Here is a 24,536-nt window from a genome sequence, read left to right as displayed (position 1 = left end):
AAATTTGAGTCCCAAAGGGATAAGAGATATGAAACAAGTAATCACAGAAATGAATATATAATCATAAGTAACTATGATGAGTAGTACCAAGAAAGAATACAGTGCTGGGGAGATTACAAAAGTAGAAGAAGCAATTTAAATCAGAGAGTGAGATTTAAACTAAGACCTGAAAGATGGTGTATTTCTATGGCTGCTATAAGAAATACCAAAGACTCAGCAGCCCAACCTGGATCTCCCCGGGATAAAATCAAGATATTGGAAGGCTATATTCCTTCTGGGGAACCTTTTTTTTTTTTTTTTTTTTTTTTTTTTTTGCTTTATCCATGTTTTAGAGTCTTTCCACGTGTCTTGGCTTGTGGTCCCTTCCTTCTTCTTTAAAGCCAGTAAAATTGCATCTCTTTGACCATTTTTTTCAAAGTCACATCGCTTTCTCTGTCTTCTGCCTCCCTCTTTCACTTTTACACTGGGTCCACTTGAACAAGCCAGCATATTCTTCTTATTTTAAGCCTGTGATGTAATTTGGGTTTTGCTGCAATATGCCAGCATATTCTTCTTATTTTAAGGTCAGATGATTAGCCATCTCAGTTTCATTTGTGACCTTAATTCCCCTTTGGATAATGTGGATATCTTTGGTAGGTCATCATTTTGCCTGATGCAGATGGGTAAAACAGGCTGGGGAAGAGGGTCAATGGTGAGGGATGACTTCCCAAAAGAACACAGATAGACAAAGACCTTGATATGAGCTCCATCAAGTTCATAAAAAAAATAAAAGAATTGTATTTGAAGGTGAGGGAGGGGAATAGTAGTGCAAGCTAAGATTTTAGAGGTAGACTAGATTTGTCTTTGTGACTTCTTCCTACATGCATTGGGAGTCTTTTAGAGCACGGAGCAGGGCATGGCTTCATGTGATTGTCATTTTAGGACTACTCTAAATCCTTGGAGGTGAGTAGACTAGGAAGGGAACAATGAGGCTGCTGTAGTTACCAGAGGGAGCAATTTGTAAGACTCTTTAATACAGAGCTTAACAATCTCTCTCTCATAGACTCTCTTCATTTATGGTGCCTGCCTTCACTTCCTTTTGCCAACTTCCAATATTCTTTAAGATCTGGCTCAAGATTCATACTTCTAAGAGCCTACAGTAATCGGCTTGATTCTACACCAGTCACTGCCTTTTCTTTGTGCATATTTTGAATGATATCACTCTCTGCATCTTTAATTTCAGCTTTGCCGCCCTACTCCTAATTAAGTCAACTCAAGTTCCTCACTCAAGCACTTCTGTCCTGCCTAAATTTCAGAGTCACCATGATTGAGACAGACCAGATAGTTAAAGGTCCAGTTTTGAACATTAGAGCTCCAGGGTCTAACATCATCTACTATGCCCTGATATCTAATGTTGCAGCCTTGAGATGAGGCATAAGTTCCCAATGCTGACCACTTGGAACCCTATTTTAGTTTGCATAGGCTAGGTTTTGCTGCAATAACAAATAACATGAGTATTGCCATGGCTTATAATAACAGAGGTTTAATTCTTTCCTTTCTTTAATTAATTTTTTTTTTTTTTCCTGAAGCTGGAAACAGGGAGAGACAGACAGACTCCCGCATGCGCCCGACCGGGATCCACCCAGCATGCCCACCAGGGGCAGCGCTCTGCCCACCAGGGGGTGATGCTCTGCCGCGACCAGAGCCACTCTAGCACCTGGGGCAGAGGCCAAGGAGCCATCCCCAGCGCCCGGGCCATCTTTGCTCCAATGGAGCCTTGGCTGCGGGAGGGGAAGAGAGAGAGAGAGACAGAGAGGAAGGGGGGGGGTGGAGAAGCAGATGGGCGCTTCTCCTATGTGCCCTGGCCAGGAATCGAACCCCGGTCCCCCGCACGCCAGGCCGACGCTCTACTGCTGAGCCAACCGGCCAGGGCCTAATTAAAATTTTTAACAAAGGTTTAATTCCTGCTCAAACTACTTGCCTACTCCTGGTCACATATATGCTCTGCTCCATTTATCGATCTTCTCATTCTGGGATTCGGGCTAATGGAACCTGGCCTCTTTGTGGACCACTGCCATTGACTGTGACTTATGAGTTGTCTCAGCATAAAATGTCTTAGCCTCAAAGTCATACACCTCTTTTTATTCATAACTCTGGCCATAATAAACCTGACTTCAAGGAGGCTGAGGGGGAGGAGGACAGGAAGTGCAATTTTATCATATTTTAGAAGGGCTTGAGCTAGGACATTTGACAGCATGAATGACTAGTGTTTTCACTGTAGTCTGGGTTTGGGATGGGTTAGCACTCAAATCTGACAACCAAATTATGATACTGGAGTTTACAAGCCTAAGTTCTCTTTCTATGACTCATTTTATAAGCCTGAGGTCCTCCTGGGTCTCCCCTTTGAGGTCCTGTTTTAATAATCAGCTGGTTTCCCCCAGTCCCTATATAGGGTTAGAAGTCTTGTCATCTTCTATTTTGGTTTCCACCCCTGCTACCTGTAAACAAATCATGACATTGGTGGCAATGGATGCTCAAACTTGTGATCATTTTCCAACTGAATTGAACCTCATGGAGAGCCTTGGGGTTTTTTTTGTTTTGTTTGTTTGTTTGTATTCTCTCATGCAGATCATTTGCCTGAATCTGAGAGATTCAGTCTGCATAGTAAGTTTTGACTTCTTCCCAGAAATTTCTAAGTCTATGATGTAATTTGGGTCTAAATTCCTGCATCCTCTCTCTAGTAGTTCTGTCTGCTCCAGTCATTAGCACCACTCCTTTCTCGCGACCAGTCAACAACCATGCTGCCTTCATATATTCTGAGGCATGTCACCAGAGTCCTAGGTGTTTTTTTATTTTGTTCTAGTCATAAGAGACTAAATTTCTAAATATCTTTTCCTTCCCAACCCCCCCCTTTTTCTCAGCATCTAATGTAACACAATGAATATAGTAAGCATTTAATGATTACTTCTTGGGTGAATGAATAAGGAGACACAAACATATCTTGGGACTCATAAAGTGTCACTAGGTGCTTTGGTAATTCATCAGGAAAATGGGGTAATAATACTTAATTCAAGAAGGTATTACGAGGATTAGTTATGATCAGTGTGGTATGCACTAGAATAGGCACCTCTTCACAAGAAATGTCCATAATATCATGGCAAGATGTGGCTGAGTCAGAGCCACCCAGGTGTAGAGTAGCACCCATTATTGTGCCCTAGTGACCTTCTTCAGTGAGGGGTAAAACTTGTTTTCTTATTTCTCACCTACCTCTGAACTTTTCGCCTGTAGTCTTCTCCTGATGCAAAGGGAAAATGACCCCTTAATTTATTGAATTGGTTTTCTGGTGGAAGGGGCAAGAGAGGTAGATTCTTGAACAAATATGCAGGTAGTTTTTTGACTTTTTTGCATAGCCATTACATTGGTTAGATTTTAACATGACACTTCAAAACTTCTTTTACAACTTCATTGCATTATGAAAGATTATCTTATCAAGTTTAAATTAATAGAAAATTCAGATCTAACTACTGTATTGAAGCCTTTGAAATCTGGTATCCATTTGATTATCATTTTAATCACTCAACACAACATGATAAACTATAATAATGTTGTGCCCTAAAATTTTTTCTAAAGATGAGAGAGCTGGAACTGTCATATTGGTTGTCATCACACTGAAAGACCAAAGCAGAAATATAATGATGCTTTGATCAGTATCAGATCTTGGTGAAATTTCAGTTACAGAAGTGTTTGAAGTGGGTAACTTGATCAATAAATTCATTTAGTTGTAATCTTTAGACTACAGTGTGGTTCATTTTACAACAGGAGACATTTTTGCATTCTTTAGGCTAAAAAAATTACCAGTTGTTAAAGGACTGTCAACTTCTCTCAATTAATAGAGTTCCAGATTTTTGGGGCTTAAAATTCTGCAGATATCAAAGAGTTTTTCTAAGAGCTATTCAGCACACCAATGAGAATTATCTGCATTCGTTTGCACGTTGTAATAATCTGGGTGTGGTCTACTCTAGCTGTTGGTTTGTGGTGGAGTATAAGCCCAAAATATGTTTTTTGAGAAACAGAGAAAGTTAAAATTTTATACTGAAACTTCATGGTAAGTACGTAGCAATTGACTTTTCATTCTTACTTTGATTCTTGCAACAGTTAATCAGTTACTGATAAGTGTGGATGGGACTTTATATTATTTTGTCAGTGGCTTAACATTATAATAGAAATTCACCTACTAAATGGTTGTGAAACTCTAGTGCAAAATTTAAATATGTCTTAGTATTACAAGGTCATAATCGATTTTTAAAAAATCTTGAGTAGAATATATATTCTGTTCAGTTGCAATATGTGTTCCCAATAGATATTAAATTGATTTTTAAATTCATTGGCTTATCTGGTTGGGTCATGGTTAGTACTAGTGACTCTTCTAACTTATATGGGTTCCTTATAGCTAAGTGACCACATGTCCTTGTTTGCATGGGATCGTGTTGTTTCTATGAAATTAAATTATTCTATGTTCTTTTGCTCACAAAACTATTTTGTTTGGAGTGATAAAGTATATGATCACTCTACTTTAAGGAATGTCAGAAATCACAGTTTCCTTGGCTTAGTTTCATTATATAGTGGTAAAAGCACTGCTCCTTACTCCTCCTTAGAACAAATCTCCTCCTTATATGTTCTGTAGACCCTGGGGCCATTTTACTTTGCTTCCAGCTAGTAATGGAATGCTAGTGAAAACCTCTAGCTAAAGAATGAATTTATAAGTGAACTTTAGAAATGATCAAAGATGTTTGAATACATAATCAGTATATGCCCTACTGTACTACGGAGGAAACAATCTTAACTGTTTTAAAACCACTGAATACTTAGAACCTTGCATAATGCTTGAGTTAGTAGAGATTCAGTAGTACTGGATGAACCAATAAGCAGTTTTAAAACTTCTCTCTTTTTTTTTTTTAATTTAAGAAAACTGGGGTTTCTTTACACACACAATTTTCTTCCTAAAGATAAGACACTCCACGACCACTGTTGGAATTATTGTTATTAACACACTTCTCAAATGTTGTTCGAATTAAGGGTACTTGACATTTGGCCAAAAAGTCAAGACTCTCAGATCCTGCCTCTGAAAGTCTGGTTCAGTCAAGTCTCAGATGGCTCCAGGAGCATCCCATATAAGATCCTTCCCAACTCCGCGTCTGAAATTTTTGTTTCACTTTGTTTTTAAAAATGACTTTTGCTTGATTTCCTTCTAGGCTGCTTGTCTTTCTTCAAAGTCACTAGTTATGGAGAGAATATCAGACTTAAAAGGAAACTGGGTTACATTGTATAACTGATTTTATCATTTCCCTCCTCTGGACACACATTTCCTCAACCTTACGTTGACAAGGCTGAACTATATGACCTCTCAGACTTTTTATAACTCTAATTATCAGGTAATTCTACTTATTATTATTATACTTTAGTGAGAGAAATAGGGAGACAGAAAGAGGGACAGGCAGGGACAGACAGGCAAGAAAGGAGAGAGATGAGAAGTATTAGTTCTGTATTGTGGCAACCTAGATGTTCATTGACTGCTTTCGTATATGTGCCTTGACTGCTGAGGATTACAGCAGAGCGAGTAACCCTTTGCTCAAGCCAGTGACCTTGGGCTTCAAGCCAGCAAACTTTGGGTTCAAGGCAGTGACCATGAGGTCATGACTATGATCCCATACTCAAGCTGGTGACCCAGAGCTCAGGCTAGTAAGCCCATACTCAAGCTGGATGAGCCCATGCTCAAGCCAGTGACCTTGGGGTTTCGAACCTGGGTCCTCTGTGTCCCACTCCAATGCTCTATCCACTGTGACACTGCCTGGTCAGGCAGGTAATTCTTATTTTTGAAACTTGATAGATATCTGGTCAGATAAATAGTGCTATGTGAGACATTTTCAACAAAAAAGCCTATGTATCTTGTCTTTGTTTCTTCGTTTGCCAGTAATTATCTATGGACTAATTACTACCGAAAAGGTAGTTTTAGACTTTCAGGTTATGTAAGCACCATTTTTCATCAACAGCTTTCTGTACCATGTTTATTTGGGATTCTCTTGACACAAGTGTTGGGAGCTCATTGATAACTATTCGTTTGAGGTAAAAAAAAAAATTATTTCTTAAATCTTGTCGATTGTCTTTCAGATCCCGCTAAAGCTATTTCTACAGATAATTTAAAAAATCCTTTGCTTTCGAGTCAAATTCAAAACAGTTGGAAGAGCTTACTAAATTGTTACTAAATTATAAGTAGGATCAAAAGTACTCTTCTGGGGAACCATGCCAAATGGACCCCATGAGAAGGAAAGAGAAATGGAACCTGGTGAATACATTCACAGATTTGTTCATCAGAGGAACTATTTATATTTGAGGAAGTACACATTAGATTAGTTTAATTTTTCCAAGATGCAGAGAATAGATTGAGATAGTTTTAGAGCTGAGGAGGAACCCGAGAAGTCAAGCCTGAGTGAACAGTGAGTCACGGGCGTCTAAAGGTTACCACCAGTAAGAGGGGAGAGATGTTCATGTCCGGTTAGAAGGAAGCAACAGCAACAGTCACTCATTTCAGAACTCGGTCTTGGGCCATTGCTGAGCCTGGAAGGAAGGCCTCTGGGAAATGTGTGGTGGGAGGGAGGGGGCGAGTTGTCTGCTGGCAGTTTTTTCTACCGGACTGCCTAGTGGAGTAGTTCTGAGAGTATTGACAGCGGTGGGATTAATTTTCTTGTATTCTTATGTAATTGCTTTAACACCCCATTTTTTTCCTGTAAGGTGGATCCCATATAAATAATAATTATTTATTATTTAGTCTAATCCACACTGACACCAGTGTCTCATAGTAGATTTAATATTAATCAACACAATTATTTCTCAAGGTTGCAGCTATAAAGGGCAATGAACAGGCTGAAAAATGTTTCTGCAGTTCAGCTGATGATATTGGCAGCTGAAAAATGGACAGAAAACATGGCAAATACATAGTGAATATTGAACACCCAGGAGAACAGCCAGTGAGTATTGCTGACATCACTGTGGTATGTTCTGATAGTTCAGAGTTTTGTTTTCAATATTTATAGTACTCAGTTTTTAAAATTGCAACCTGGTTCTTCTCCAAAAGGAATCTTAATCAAAGTTTTATATAGAAGCCAATTTTCAGCTCTTACTACTTATTAATTAGAACATTTTTATTTTTTCTGCATAGCAATGTATGCATAATGGGACATTTATATTAACACTCACTAATCTAAGCAATTTCTTGGATAACAATTTAATAACCTGTTCAAATAATTCTCTATAGCTATCGTGACTCAAACATGATCCAACCCTGCATTTGATTACAAATTATGTTTTTAAAATGTGATATATAGACTTTGATATTAGTTGCTTAGTTTTACTTTGTAATGTGTAGATTTGTTAGAACTTAAAGACTTCTATATATCTTTGAAAGTCAGAAACTAATTTTGGAAATGAAGGTTAAGCCTAGGAATCAAATTATGTAGCAAATCCTTTAGATGGGTCTCTACTTAACTATTTATAAATTTCATTTCTTGGTAAAGACTTGTAGTAAGGTGACATATTAGGGTTCAATTATATACAATATTATTAGGCTATTGGTTATGTTTTTTAAAAGGAAAAAGATAGTTCTGTGTGTTTTGGGATTGCCTTATATGTAACTCTGCTTGTCTGACTAGAGCTGTTGATAATTAGAAATAGAAATGGAATGTGCTGAATGAAGTCAGTGTAAGTTTGAATGGACAATTAGATTTGGTGAGGAAAAATATTTTTGTCCCAATATGCTAACAAGGAATTGCAGGGCAGAGAAGTTGTTCCCTTGATTCTAGATCAGCATCCTCTTTCCCTGGAAATGATCTTCACTGTCCCTCTGGCCTGTTACCTCTGTCACTAGCTGTGGATTCTTAAAAATCTAAACTTCCTAAACCACCTTTCCTCTCGCAGGATTTTACCTCCTAATCACTGTGACAGATCTACCTGGAGACCTTCTCTGACTTTCCCAGGCCTCCAGCCTACTAAGCCTGTCCAGTGCATTACAAAGGTCTTGTAGGGGAGGCTCCTCTGTTTTCCAGTCTGTCCTGCCGGCCACACCTGAACACCAGAGGTTTCGTTTATTTCTTTTGGTACAACCTCAGCTCATACTCAGAATCAACAAATGCCTCCAGAAGAGAAAATGGCCTATGATTTTTAGATGACCTCAAGAGAGCTCTTTCAAATGCTTTTACATTTTAAATGATCTCATTTTCACTTCTTTCAAAGCTCTTCAATTATTTTGATTGATTGATTGCAGTGGGTGGAGTGGCCTATTACCATTTACTATACCAGAATCTCACTTTAACTCTTTAGACCCCATGTTCCCATTCTGAATATGACCCATAAACATTGTCTTGATAAGCCTTACACAGTCTCTAGCATTTTCACAGTGAGACCTTTTCTTACATAATCTTCTTATACTAGCTTGCCACATAATATTTTACAGATGCATTAAATATGATGAGGATAAAAGATAATGCTTATTCCCAGATTTTAACACCAATAATTGTATTAAATAATTAACCTTACCTCATGATGGCTACCTAGATTTTCTTGTTTTAAGAAGAAATACAATGAATGTATTCATTTATTCTTTCAGTCAGTTTTCAAATAAATTTATTTGATCAAGTATATCATAATATGTCGCAATCTGATTTATATTTGTCATAATTATATTACTTTGGCCATCAAATATAATAGCTCCTATTTTTTCCCTGTTCTTTTTTAGCCGTTTCTGAGCACAAAAAACCATGAAGCTCACAGTTCAGCATGTCAGTTTCCAGTGTCAACTGATGTAACCAGTGATGTTGGTACCAATTTTACTAGTGTCTGCACCAATACAGGGGCTCTTGGACACTCAGAATTTCCAAACAGAGAATTACAACATTGTCAGGTAATGTTTGGGGCAACACTGTTCCTCTGGGTTCTGATGTAATTCACATGGAAATACTCTTGATCTAATATTTTGGAGGAAAACCATTCAGTCAATTGACAATAACATTGTCCTTTGAAAACCTACAAACCTATAGCATTCTTTAAGCAGGTCAGGTCACTGAGAAGGAATGCAAGAGACATAGATTTATGGGGCTGTTCATTTAAAAAGTTAATGATCATGATAGAAAGACAAAAAACACACACAATTTGAAGAAAATATGTAATGGTCAAAGAAAATAAAAAAATTTGTGGTTCCTCCTTTCTTTCTTTCTTTTTCTTTCTGAGGACTGAGTAGGTATTGATAGCAAATGTATCGGCAATAAATGACATTATAACCCTTGCTCAGGTGGGAGATGAAGTCATGTGATAAGGCCCTGAGGCCCTAATCTGTGGGTGATCTGCCTTACTCTTCTCTCAGTCAACTATGAGCCTTCTGTTAGCCATGTAGGTTTTGGTCTTGACTTAGAAACCATGTATCACTATTGGTGTGGTACCCAGAAGCAGATTTCCCATATTCGTGACTCTTTTTCTTGTTGTTCTATTTTCTTCACCTTAAAATCTGATCTCTGAGTCTTCCTCCCCCCATTCCAAGGTAAAAACTTGACTTTGACTGATTGATGATGCTGATGCTTGACAGTTTGGTTCAGTGCTTCTAGCTCTGAACTACACCCTTGTTTTGGTTAATCCCACTAGAGCAGTGTAATCAACCTGGTCCCTACCGCCCACTAGTGGGTGTTCCAGCTTTCATGGTGGGCAGTAGCAGAGCAACCAAAGTATAAATAAAAAGAAATTTAACTATAGTAAGTTGTTTTATAAAGATTTGTTCTGCCAAACTTAGCGAAAATCCGACATAAAGTACTTGGTAAGTTATTATTATTATATGCTTTAACTTGCTGTAACTCTGCTTTATAAACTTTATAAAGTAAAGCTACTTCCCTACTTTATAAATCACCATTACTGTGGAACCGGTGGGTGGTTAGAAAATTTTACTACTAACAGAGATACAAAAGTGGGCGGTAGGTATAAAAAGGTTGACTGCCCCTGTACTAGATAGACAGTTTGGAGAGATTCTGACAAAATGAAAGAGCATAAACTCTAGGTCAAGAGACATCATGGAAGAATGCTTTTGATAGATAGGAATTATTTAGAGAACATGTCTGATGTCCTCAAACACCCCAGACCAATCAGAGAGCTGGAGTTATTTTAGATGCCTTCACTAGTGACAGATGGAAAAAAAGATGTTGTCTGGAATGTTTAGAAAGTTCTAAGAATTCACATAGCTAGTTAGTGGCAGTTATAGCATAAGAGCACAGGTCTCAGGTCAGTTTAACACAAGCTTCTATTAATTTTGCTCTTCTTTTTAAACATTTGAACCAAAAATAAGAGTAATAACCTCCTGTAAGTGAGATGTGAGGATGGACCTTCCTCTGCTCCCCCTCTCGCTTCTGCTCTGAGTCCTGGATGCCATGGGGTGGGAGGTGCCATTTGTCTTTGGGCTCTCTGGTTGGTGCCTTGAGTCCTTGGCCTTTGGACTCAGTGCCCTTGCACTGCTTCCGATTGCCTAGTGGGTGCTCCTCTCAACACCAAAATAGTTCGTTCCATTTTGCAACATTTAAGAGCTATTCTGTGTGCTCCAAAGACATCTGCTCTGCATTTGTTTCCTTCACTGATTTGTTTTTAGTTAGATGAAAAGGGATAATAATGAACTAATTAGTGAACTCAAATGCTCTTTTGAATACTTAAGTGTAGGGAAACATTATCTTTTTTTACTGTTAACAGCAACCCTATGCAATAGGTGATATTATCCACATGAAGGAACTGAGGTCTTTGCAAGATAATGCAAATTTCCAAATATCGTTATCCATCTAGTGATAGGTAGAGTTAAAATCTGAACCTAAATCTGTTAGACTCCATGCCTGTGCTCCTAATTACTACAATCAACTGTTCTGCAAGAATTTAATTATGGGGGATTTTTCTAATTTTAATTTTCTCAACAACACTTTGAGGTAGATATAATTATCCCCACTTTTGATATAAGGCAAGTTGAGAATTAGACAAGTTAAGAAACTTGCTCAGAATATTAACGATATGGAATTTAAATTCAAGACTCTGTTTCTCTATAATAACAAATTGTATATATGTAAATATATAAATTATGTAGGTATAGCCCTGGCAAGATAGCTGGATTGGTTTAAGCATCATCTCGAAGTGCAGAGGTTGCCAGTTTGATCCTTGGTCAGGGCACATACAGGAACAGATAGATGCTTCTGTCTCTTGCCTCTCTCTCTTTTCTTCTCTCACTAAAATAAATAAAAAAACATTTTAAAATTATGTATGTATATAAATTACACATATTTACATATAATGTGTTATAGATATAGTATTTAAAAAGTAGTTTTACTGATATCCTTATTCTAATCTTATCACATACATTTTTATGGATGAAAGAATAGGATCAAAGAGATAAGCATCTTACCCAAGGGAAATGGCTGGGGGCTGCAGAAGTGGGATTTCAGCAAATGTTTATACCCTGTGTTAAAAGTTAGCTAGAAAATTATGTAAGCCATTAACTAATACACTTAAAAATGGCAGCTGAACTTCTGATAGTTGACAGGTCAGAAGGGAAGGGACATTCAATCAGGGGCTCTTTTGGGTTACTCAGACCAGTGTGTAGCAGTCACCACACCTGTATAGACACTATATCTTTTCATAATGGGAGGAATAAAAAGTTTCTAAGAAGATATTATTTCTGTTTTTAGTTTGAGACACAGATACATGATAACAAAACATGAGAGGTCAGTGGAAAATTCTTTTGTTCCTATATTAAAGACAGTATAAGAACCAAGTCTTTTCTAAATGAAATCTTAAATTTGAGTCAATTTTTATTATAAGAAGCTATTCATAGTGTTTTATGTATATACTGTCTTTCAGTGAGGTAATATATATAATCCTTTATATATAAAGGATTATCATGGCATTCATTTTTGAAACATTTGTTTTTATCTTCAGTAATTTTGTATAAATTCTTTCCAGGTGACACGAAATTTCTTTAGTAACTGGTCTCTATGGAAAATTTTCCTGGCTTGTCTTTTAGCCTGTGTGATAACAACAGCAATTGGAGTGCTCATAGTGTGTTTGGTGTATAATGGGAAAAATAATAATGCCTCCATTATTATCCAACTTCCCTCGCACCATGGGACAGCTTCATCTGCAACTGAAACTAGTTCTGAGCCTACAGTTCCCACTACCATGACAGTTTCTTCCACCCCGTCCACTTCAACTACCATCAATGCAACTACTGGTCGCACTGCAGCAGAATCTACCAGTACAGCAGCCCCTGCTCGAACAGATACTACGATAACTGGAGACACTACTTTATCTGAAACAACTACAATGACTGCAGGCACTGCAACTGAGGCTACAACCACAATGGCCAGCACAACTGCTTCTACTGAAACCACAGCCACAGCAGCAGCCACAACTTCAACTGTAGAGGCTACTACAACAGCTTCTAGCACTATCAATGAAGCGACAACAGCAGCCACCACTACCACTTCTACTGAAACCACAACCACAGCAGCAGCCATAACTTCACCAGAGCTAACAGTCACTACAGCAGCCAGCACGTCAACTGAACTGACTACCACAGGATCTGCCAGCACTACCACTGAGGCTACAGACACAAAGGGCACCACAGCTATTTTTATTGAACCTACAACTACCACTGCAGCCACCAGGTCAACGGAACCAACTGCCACAACTGGCAACACTACTACTGAAGCTACAACCACAATGGCCATCACTAACTCTTCTACCAAACAGACAACCACAGTGGCAGCCACCAGTTCAGCTGAATCTACACCCACCATAGAAGACATCAATACCACTGCACCAACTACAATGACAGCCAGCACTACTACTGAGGCTCCAACCACAACAGGCACCACTACCACTTCTACTGAACCTACAACCACCACAGCAGCTACAATATCAAATGAAGTCACATTCACAGCAGGAACCACACCTTCAACCAAACCAACTATGCCAGTGATCACCAACACTACAGCTGAGGCTATAATCACAATGGCTAGCACTACAGTTTCTGAAGAAACTATAACAACATTAGTAGCTACCACTTCAACTGAACCTATCACTATGACAGCAGGTAGCACTTCAACAGAAACACCTACCACAACTGCCAGCACTATCACTGAAGCTGCAACCACCATTACATCTTCTACAGCACCTATGACAACAGCTTTAGTAACTATTTCAACAGGAGCTACAGCCACCACAGCTGCCACCATTTTAACTGCACCAACTAATCCAGTGACTGTCAGCACTACCATTGAGGGTACAGCCACAACAGCCACCACTAGGACTTCTAATCAACCTATAACCACCACTACTGATTCTACTGAATCTACAACAAACACAGCAGCCACCACTTCAAGTGACTCAATGGTTAAAACAAGTTCCAGCACTACCACTGAGGCTACAGCTAGGCTGGATACCACAACCACTCCTACTGAATCGACAACCATGACTGTAGCAGCCACTACTTCAGCTGGACCCTTTACCTCCACATCAGCCACCACAACAGAACCACCTACCACAACTGCCTGTATTACCACTGACTCTACAACTACAGAGCCAACCACTACTGCTTCCACTGATTCTACAAGCACTACAGAAGCCACCACTCCAGGTGAACCAACTTCTACAAGTTCTAGCACTGCCACTGAGGCTACAGCCACATCTTACACCACTACTGCTGCCACCGAATCTACAGCCACCACAGAAGCAGCCGCAACTTCAACTGGAGCTACTACCAGCACATCGGCCACCACTTCAGCAGAACTGCCTACCACAGCTGCCAGCAGTACCACTGACTCTACAACTACAATGACTACCCCAAGAGCTTCTACCGATGTGGCAACCACCACAGCAGCCACAAGTTCAAGTGAGCCAACTGCCACAACAAGTTCCAGAACTACAACTGCATTGGATACCACTGCTGCTTCTACTGAATCTACAACAACCACAGGAGCCCCCACTTCAAGTGCATCAACTGTTACAACAAGTTCCAGCACCAGCATTGAGGCTACAGCCACATCTGACACCACTGCTGCTGCCACTGAATCTACAGCCACCACAGAAGCAGCCACAACTTCAACTGGACCTACTACCACCACTTCAACAGAACCACCTATCACAGCTGCCAGCAGTGCCACTGACTCTACATCCACAACGCCTACCCCTCCTGCTCCCACTGATTCTTTAACCACCACAGAAGCTACCACTCCAAGGGAAACAATGTCCACAAGTTCTAGCACCACCACCAGGGCTACAACCACATCTGATACCACTGCTGCCGCCACTGAATCTACAGCCACCACAGAAGCAGCCACCACTGCAGCTGAAGCTACCACCACCACCGCAACCAGCACTTCTACAGAACCTGCTGCCACAGCTGGAGGCACTACCATTGACTCTCCAAGTTCCACGGCCACCACTCCAGCTTCTACTGAATCTGCAGCCACCAGTGCAGCCACCACTTCAAGTGAATCCTCTGCCACAAGTTCTAGCACCAGCACTGGGGCTGTAACCATGTCAGCTTCCACTGCTGCCTCTACCGAATCTACAACAACCACAAGAGTCACCACTTCAACTGAATCAACTGCTTCAACAAGTTCCAGTGCTACCACTGAGGCTACAACTACATCAGATATGACTACCTCTCCTACTGAATCTACAACCACTGCAGAAGCCAGCACTTCAAGGGAACCAACGGCCACAAGTTCTAGCATGACCACTAGGGCTGCAGCCCTGTCGGATACCACTATTGCTTCCACTGAATCTACATCCACTATAGAAACAGCTACCACTTCAGCTGGACCTACTGCCTCCACATCAGTCACCACTTCAACACTGTCATCTACCACCACTGCCAGCAGTGCCACTGATTCTACAACCATAGTGCCCACCACTACAGCTTCCATTGATTCTGCAAGCACCACAGAATCCAGAACCTCAAGTGAATCAACTGACACAAGTTCTAGCACCGCCACTGAGGCTACAACCACATCTGATACCACTACTGCTTCTACTGAATCTACAACCACCACAGTAATAGACATCACTTCAGCTGGACCTACTACCACCACATCGGCCACCACTTCAACACTGTCACCTACCACAACTGCCAGCAGTACCACTGGCTCCACAACCACAACAGCCATCACTAGAGCTTCTACTGATTTGGCAACCTCCACATCAGCCACCAGTTCAAGTGAGCCAACTGCCACAAGTTCCAGAACTACAATTGAAACTATAACTATGTCAGATACCACTGCTGCTTCTACTGAATCTTCAACAACCACAGGAGCCACCACTTCAAGTGAATCCTCTGCCACAAGTTCTAGCACCACCACCGAGGCTACAGCCACATCCGATACTAGTGCTGTTTCTATAGAATCTACAGCCACCACAGAAGCAGCCACCACTTCAGCTGGACCTACTACCAGCACTTCAGCCACCACTTCAGCAGAACCACCTACCACAACTGCCAGCAGTACCACTGGCTCCACAACCACAGTGCCCACCACTACATCTACTGATTCTGAAGCCACCACAGCAGCCACCACTCCAAGTGGACCAACCTCCACCAGTTCTAGCACCACTACTGGGGCTACAAGCATGTCAGATACCACCACTGCTCCTACAGAATCTACAGTCACCACTTCAGCTGGACCTATCACCACCACCTCAACCAGCACTTCAACAGAACCTGCTGCCACAGCTGGAGGCACTACCACTGACTCTCCAATTTCCACGGCCACAACTCCAGCTTCTACTGAATCTGCAGCCACCAGTGCAGCCACCACTTCAAGTGAACTCTCTGCCACAAGTTCTAGAAGTACCATTGAGTCTACAACCATGTTGGACACTGCTCTACTTCTAGTGAATCTGTAACCTTCACAGTAACTGACACCATTTTAACTGAACTGATCCCCACAACCACAATGGCCATGACTAGTCCTTCTACTGAACCTGCACCCATTGTCTCAGTTGCACCTCAAGTGAACTGCCTCCCACAAGTACTGTCAGTACGACCACTGAAGCTAAAACCACGGTTACCATTGCCTCTTCTACCAAATCTTACCACAACAGCAAAAAACTCTTCAGTTGAACTAATTACTACAACTACCAGCACTGTCCCCGAGGCCACCAACACACTGGCCACCACTACGGCTTTATTGAATCCGTAACCACCACAGCAGCAAAAACCACTTCAACTGAAGCTACAACCACCACAGTAGCCAACACCTCAACTGAACCAACTACCACAGCTGTAGCCAACAGTACCACTTACAGATATCATTATGACTTCTACCAAATCTACAATCACTATAGCAGTCACCACCTCATTACAACTATCAACACCATTTTAAAATCTGCACCTACCACTATACCCTCAAGCATAGTCCTGTCAACTGAATGTATCACTACAAATTCAGTTATCTTTTCTATTGCATCTATCTCTGTGAGTACCACGTGCATGTTAACTGATTGTATGACCACAGTAACTTCTCTCAGTTATTGTTTTGACATAATACCAGTTCAGCTCTTTCTTAACCACTATGGCAACTCCTGTCACTTCCACCTAAGGTACAACTATAAATCATTCAACAAATGCAACTCAAATTTGAAAATTCTTCATTTCAAATGAACCTATAGTTAGCCTCAGTTTAACAGAATATCTGGACACCAGTATTTATTCTTTAACTGAATGTTCATTAACCCCAGTAGGGATGTGAATCTAGTTGGTTGAATTTAGTCTCTTTTCTGATTCAGCAAAACATTATCTTCAACTTCCACTGCCACAATGTCAAGTAAAAATAAAATAAAAACTGCTGCTACCAAATCAATTGACTTAATAATCACAGAAGCATAATGACTTCAGCTTAATTTATAATCTCCATAAACATCATCTGTTAATAGAAAATTATCATCACCTTCTAAGTAATCAATCACAGTTAGTCTCTTCACTGTCCCTTCAAATGAATACATAACCACAACATTGCTAGTACCATAACCTCTGAGATTTCACAGTGGGTACTATGACATGACTCGGTCGTACAGTCATGCTACCAGTTCCATGCACCATCACTTCTACTGTACTTACTACTACAACAGACATAACTTCACTCAACTTTTCAATACTTTAGCACCTGAATCTATAAGCACTGTAACTTCTGCTGACATGTTATTCAAAGCCATCCATTTGTTACTCATCTGAACCAGATGCTGCCTCTATTAATAATAAATCCAGTGATTCACATCATCATTCCCACTTGACAGAAATGGCAAATTCATAATGACCTCTTCCATTGCAACTGTAGTTAGGATGCCTACAAGTTTTTTTTTTCTTTTTTTCCAAGTGAGAGGAAGGGAGATAGAAAGACAGACTCCCGGATGCACCCCGATCAGGATCCACCCGGCAACCCACGTCTGGGGCCAATGCTCTACCCATCTGGGGCCATGCTCTCAACCAAGCTATTTTTAGCACCTCAGATGGAGGCTCCACAAAGCCATCCTCAGTGCTCAGGGCCAATGTGCTTGAACCAATTGAGCCGTGGCTATGAGAGGAGAAGAGAAAGAGAAAGAGAAAGAGCGTAGGGGGAGGGGGAGAAGTGGAGAAGCAGATGGTTGCTTCTCCTGTGTGCCCTGACTGGAAATAGAACTCGGGACTTCCATATGCTGGGCTGATGCTCTACCACTGAGCTAATAGGCCAGGGCTAGAATGCCTTCAGATTTAATCCTAACATCCACTATCATCACTCCCACATCAGAACCTATATCTACTGTTTGTACTGTAGATGATTCCGTGGCCAACAACTGCCAACATATAATTACAACAGCTGCCAAAATAATCACTCTAAAACAGGATTTACTTAATGACCAGTTCAACTGTCATCATAATGATAATGAATTTCACCCCTAAAACAGCATTTAGATTTAGCAATGACATTAATTCAACCTGACCATTTATGAAGAATTTCTATTTTTGTGAGGTTTTAAATAATACAATTTTCATGTAAAGCAAATCCAGTCTATTTATTTATGGTGGAAACTACTTATGTTTTAATAAAGTGTTACCAAATATGAATACAGTGATTTATTATTCCAAAATTTTAATCTTTAAAACACAAATTCTATATGTAATAGGGAATGTAATATGTAATAGGGAATGGATATTCTATATGGTGACAGTATACTAAATACACTTATGTATTATGTTTTAAGATTGTATAAAATTATTTTTATTCCATTTTCTCTTTAAATTATTTTGATTTTGAGTAATATTTATAAATGTGTCATTTTCAATTTCATAAATTTGTTTTCTCTTTTTTTAGTAATAATCTTCTAAACTTCTCAATAAATTGTATTGAGTAAATATTTTCTTGTTCCTGCTGTCTGCTGAAATGCCAGAGAATTTTCAGAAAAAGAAAATAGTGATGGAAATAGTAATAAACTTACCAATTTTGATTCAGTTATTTAGAATTCTTGGCAATTGACAGGTTTAAGTTGGTGTGATGGTATCCGCATTTCGGTGCAATCCCACTGGATCGGAATCATCAAGGATGAGCCATAAGTCTGTATTTTTCAGAAAATATGCAGACAGGACTGACCACCATGAACTGAAACAGTAAACTCAGAAGGGCATTGTAACTTGCTCCATCTTTTTGATAGTGTCAATGAAGTTGCTAGAAATCAGGATTTATATTTCTAAGCATTAACAAAATTTAGTTGCCATTGGTTGGTGTTAACTGTACCTGCAAACAGAGGGTGTCTATATAGTGTACAGACATATGAGCACATGGTTGGGAGTCAACAGAAAGCATGTTTCTTATCTGAAAGGGAACATGTATGTTCAGCAATTCAAAACAAAAATTTTTAGTAGCACTATGCTAATTAGAAATAATTAATTCTTTCCACTCAGTTGTACTGAGATACATTTCTCCTACTTTGCTGGCCTACTTACTGTAATGACATGCAACTAATGTAATAAAACTTTATTAAAACCGTTTAATTTTATCTCCTTCCTCCACTGTTTTGTTCAATTAGTGATAGACTGCATTATTTATTAAATGTATCACTGATTGGAGCCTTCACTTTCTGTTAAAGAAGACATGACTTTTACTCTTTTTCGGTTCCACAACTCTGCAGTGACTTGGCTTCTGTTTAACCAGTGTTATTATCTCCTGTCACCTAGGAGATAATAAATATTTGCATCACAAATGAAAATAGTAACAATTATAAGAATTTATTTCCAAATAAGAGTTAATAATTGAAATTATACTGTTAAGTCATCTTTTAATATACTTTTGTACTTTAAGCCATTCTAATTAGCATGTAAAATATCTTTGTAGTTGAGTACAACATATTATAGAAAGTACACCAATCACAAGTTGCAGCTTAATGAATTCTCACAAGTGTACACATCTCTACCTAAATCCAAAAAAAATGGAACATTACCAGCACTTCAGAACCCCCTGTGTCCACATCCCATCACTACCCCTTGTTTTCTTCCCCCAGAGTGAACGCAATCCTGATTTCACCACGGATTACTCTGATTGTGAACATAGTAGAAATGGAATTGCACTCTTTTGTGCCAGACATTTTTAGCTCAGACTTTTATTTGTGACATTCATGCATATTTTTGCTTCTACACTACTAATAGTTGCTCCACTACCATTGTGGTATACTAATTCATTGTATATTCATTGTATATGGCAGTCGTTTATCCATTGTTTTTGTTGATTCAGGTTATTTCTAGCTTTGGATATGACTAATTGCTCTGTGAAGAATTGTTGTATGTACCTTTTCATATGTGTATCACACTTCAGGCTTTTACCAGAAAATAATTGCTGAGTCATAGAGTGAGAGAATGTTCAATGTTAGGAGATACTTCCAAACAGTTTTTTTTTAAAGGATTGTGAACTGGTCACTCCCACTGGCATTATATCAGATTTCTGGTTACAGCACATTCTCACCAACATTATTTTGTCAGCCTTTTTAACTTTGGTTGTTCTGGTTGATGTATGTAATAGTGAGTATTCAGGTGTTCACTCCCGTTGTGAAGGCTGCTGTGACATTTTGTAACATGGTGCTATGGTGCTATTTTGTTTTATTTTAATTTTTTTTAAAAAACTCATCCATTAAAAATAATGATTGGACTTAGTTAAAAGTCATTGACTACCTTTTGTCTTTTGAGAAGTAGATTTTTAAAAAAGAAACCTTAAATAATGAAGAACATCATTGTAGTGCCAAAATGATTAAGACTTAATATTTGGAGAATTTGATTTATTTTGTGTTTCTCTCTAGAAAACAGAATCAGGATGAAGTTACTGAGAGGAAAACTTTGATTCAACATAGATTAGAAATGACCTAGCAGGAGAGACAACTCAGAAAAGAAAAACTCCACCCTAGAAAATGGATGAACTCCTGTTCACTGCAAGTGGCACACACAGGTTATAGAATGAAAAGTTCACTTTTATTTATTGGAGTTTGACCTAAATGTCTAAGATCCTTTGAGCTCAAGTATAATTATATCCATTTATAAAAGAAGTGTATTATCCACAGTAAAACAAAATTATTATTTAAATGAATCTTGAAATGTATAATCAGAAGTCAAATATTACATGTATTATAATTTGTAGTAAAATTAGAATGTAAACTCCAATAAAATAAGTGAATAAGTGCTTCACTGTTTCATGTATTTTTGTATAAATCCCCATTACCCAGAAAAATGTCTGGCATGTACTATTCTACATTAACTTTTTCTCAATGAATTAAAAAAAACCCATAGTATTCTATCAATAAAAATACATTTGACATTTTTAAGTAGGCTCAGAATGGAATGTAGTATAATTTAAAATTAGGAAAAAAAATTGCTGCTATGGATCAAATAGTTGCTTTTTTCCATTTTGAGTTTTAATGTTGGTTCAAAATGTTATCTAAATATTCTTTTATTAATCCTAAATATTCTTTGATTTTTAATAGTACTTTATTAATTTTAATTTCTGAAATGACATCCTGTTATAGATACTAGGAATTGAATCGAGTAAAAAAAGAACCACTCTTACCTTTTATAATTACAAGAGAATGTGTGAAACTTTCTCAGGAAGAAATACAAATGCCCAACAGATATATGAAAAGATGCTCATCTTCGTTAGTTAGAGAAATGCAAATCAAAACTGCAATGAGATACCACCTCACACTGTTAGATTAGCTATTATTAACAAGACAGGTAATAACAAATGTTGGAGAGGCTGTGGAGAAAAAGGAACCCTCATACACTGTTGGTGGGAATATAAAGTAGTACAATCATTATGGAAGAAAGTATGGTGGTTCCTCAAAAAACTGAAAATAGAATTACCTTATGACCCAGCAATCCCTCTACTGGGTATATACCCCAAAAACTCAGAAACATTGATAATTAAAGACACATGCAGCCCCATGTTCATTGCAGCATTGTTCACAGTGGCCAGGACATGGAAACAACCAAAAAGCCCGTCAATAGATGACTGGATAAAGAAGATGTGGCACATATACACTATAGAATACTAATCAGCCATAGAAATGATGACATTGGATCATTTACAGCAAAATGGTGGGATCTTGATAACATTATACGAAGTGAAATAAGTAAATCAGAAAAAACCAGGAACTGCATTATTCCATACGTAGGTGGGACATAAAAGTGAAACTAAGAGACATTGATAAGAGTGTGATGGTTACGGGGGGAGGGGGGAGAGGGAGAGGGAAAGGGGGAGGGGGAGGGGCACAAAGAGAACTAGATAGAAGGTGACCGAGGACAATCTGACTTTGGGTGATGGGTATGCAACATAATTGAACGACAAGATAACCTGGAGTTGTTATCTTTGAATATATGTATCCTGATTTATTGATGTTGCCCCATTAAAAATAAAATTATTAAAAAAAACTTCTACATTTAACAATTATGTGCAAAATACTAATTGAATTAATATTAATACCAATTCTGATAGGGCTCTTTTTAAAACCAGTTTTGCATTGTCTGTGTGTATTTTAATGTTTTTTTTCAAACAAATTAACTGAATAATATTAGAAATGTAATTATCGCTGACTGCACTATATTTTTAAATCTCTTGCCTGGCTTGTCAGTTATTCTGTCAATCAAACAATAAAAATTATTATATAAAATGCCTTTGTCTAAGAATTTTCAAAATTCAAGGAAAGGAAATTCTTACACTGGTCTCAACCAATTAGTAAACTATGGATATTTTAATTGTCATCAGACCATAGTAAGATTTGAGCCAAAGAAGTTTTTGTGTGTTGTGAGGGAATTTAAAAATAAAGCAAGTTGAGTCAGGTCTAAGAAGGTGCTGTAGGTGATGCTTAGCTTGCCCACTCCCAAGAACACATCAAATGTACATCTGTATTTAGAGCAATTCCTCTGCCCGCCCCCCAGGACTCACTTCTTCAGGCCTCCCAAAACCAGGCACTGCATGTATCTGCTCCAATTACACCTGACTTGCCCAAACTATCAAAGACACAGTTTTCACAGAGACCATTTCTCCAAGACTGAGAGAGAGAGCTTTTATTTATTGTTTTATTCATTAGTAGTTCAATCTAAAAAGTCTCGAGATGACGTCAGAGTAATGGCGGGGTAGGAAGCGATACCGATAAATCTCCCCCAAAACTCAACAAGATCTTCAACCAGAAACAGAAAAACCTATACTTGGAGCTTCCAGATTCTTCGCAATACACCCAAAGGTATGATTGAGTGAAAAATTGGCTAAATATATAACCAAACCCCGAAGGAAATAGGGAGTAAGAAATGCTCCGCCTTCCTCACTAACCTAAACAGGGCGGCTTTCTCTAGTAGTTCAATCTAACTAATAGGAACAAACAGAAAGTTAAACCAAATGAGGGGACAAAAGAATGTGCTTCAAATTAAGGAACAGGAAAAATCCTAGAAAAAAACCCTATGAAAATGAAGTAAATGCCTGATAAAGAATTCAAAGGAACCATCATAAGGATACTCAACAACTTGAGAGTAGACTACAGGAACTCAGTATTTCAACAGAGATATAAAATGTAATAAAAAAACAGAGACAAAGAATACAACACCTGAAATGAAGAATACATTAGAGGGATGTGACACCCGATTAATGAATACAGAGAACAGATTAGTGACCTGGGAGACAGAATTGCAGAAATTATCCAATCATGATAACAAAATGAAAAAAATTTTAAATGAGGATAGTATAAGAGATCTCGGGAATAGCATTAAATATCCTAACATTTGCATGGTAGGGATTCTAGAAGAAGAGAGAAAGGGATAGAAAGGATATTTGAAGTAATAAAGGATGAAAACTTTCCTAATCTGGGGAAAGAAACAGACATCCAGGCCCAGGAAACAGAGAAGTCCAATAAGATGAACCCAATGTGACCCACACCAAGATATGTTGTAATTAAAGTGATTAAAGTTAGGATAAAAAAGACTATCTGGAAGGCAGCAAGAATGAAACAACAAGCCACGTACAAGCTAAACCCCAAAAATCTATCAGCGGATTTCTCAAAAGCAATTTTACAGGCCAGAGGGAGTGACAGGAAGTACTTAAAGTGCTACAACCTAGAATACTACATCTGGCAAGGTTATCATTCAGAATTGAAGGAGAGATAAAAGAGCTTCTTAGACAAGCAAGAAATGTTAAAGAGTTTTTTTATGCAGAAAAGAAGGGGCCCTAACCAGAAAGAAGAAAATATAGTAAAGAAAATAATCTCACTGATAAAAGCAAATATAAAACAAACATTGTGAATTAACCACATAAAAAGCTAATATGAAGGTTAAATGACAAAAACAGTAAAAGTAGCTATAACTACAATAAATAATCAGGTGATACATAAAACAAAAATATAATAAAACAATGTCGAAAATAGTAGAGGGGAGTAAAATGTAGTGCTTTAAGAATGCGATTGGATTTAAATGCCTATCAGCTAAAAATTGACTGCTATAGACAGAGATGAATATATATAAAACTCAATGTATCCATGAACCAAAACATAAGAAAATGAACAAAAAGCAAAGAAAGTATTGATAGAACCCATCAAAACACTAAAAAAAATCAAAAGGAAAGAGATCAAGAGAAGAAAGGAAGAAAAAGGAACAACAAAGCAACCAAGAAACAATAAACAAAAGCAATATGCGGCTGATATAGTGGACTTGAAAGATGAAGCAGCTTGCCCTTCACCTGAGGATGTATCTTCTGTGCTTCCCCAGCGTGCAGAGGTCAGCGCCCACAGAGCTTTCCAGGGATCGTGCCGCTGCCCTCACGATCCTATCTTTCACTGTGTGATGAAGGGCTTGTCCTTTGCGTCCTGTCATGGGTGGGTAAGAAACACACGGTACCAATTCAGCACTAATATCTATACCTAAACCTTTGGATTTTCAATTTATTCTTTTTTTCTTTTTTTGTGTGACAGAGATGGAGAGAGAGATAGAGAGGGAC

At 38.6% G+C, this 24,536-nt stretch overlaps 1 protein-coding gene across 1 annotated transcript in view; it reads left to right on the top strand.

Moving 5' to 3' along the window:
• The window catches only part of LOC136315033 (uncharacterized), a 47,176-nt gene extending 31,228 nt beyond the window's left edge, over positions 1–15,948 (top strand). The window contains exons 7-10 of the mRNA XM_066246235.1: positions 6,030–6,102; positions 7,951–8,047; positions 8,768–8,932; positions 12,007–15,948. Coding sequence (XP_066102332.1) covers positions 6,030–6,102; positions 7,951–8,047; positions 8,768–8,932; positions 12,007–15,948 — 4,277 coding nt within the window. The remainder of the gene's footprint in view (positions 1–6,029; positions 6,103–7,950; positions 8,048–8,767; positions 8,933–12,006) is intronic.
• Positions 15,949–24,536: the final 8,588 nt, after the last annotated feature.

This window comes from Saccopteryx bilineata, chromosome 11, assembly GCF_036850765.1.
Source record: "Saccopteryx bilineata isolate mSacBil1 chromosome 11, mSacBil1_pri_phased_curated, whole genome shotgun sequence".
Taxonomy (NCBI): Eukaryota; Metazoa; Chordata; class Mammalia; order Chiroptera; family Emballonuridae; genus Saccopteryx; species Saccopteryx bilineata.
The sequence above is the reverse complement of the archived record's forward strand: the minus strand, read 5'-3'. Positions and strand labels throughout refer to the sequence as shown.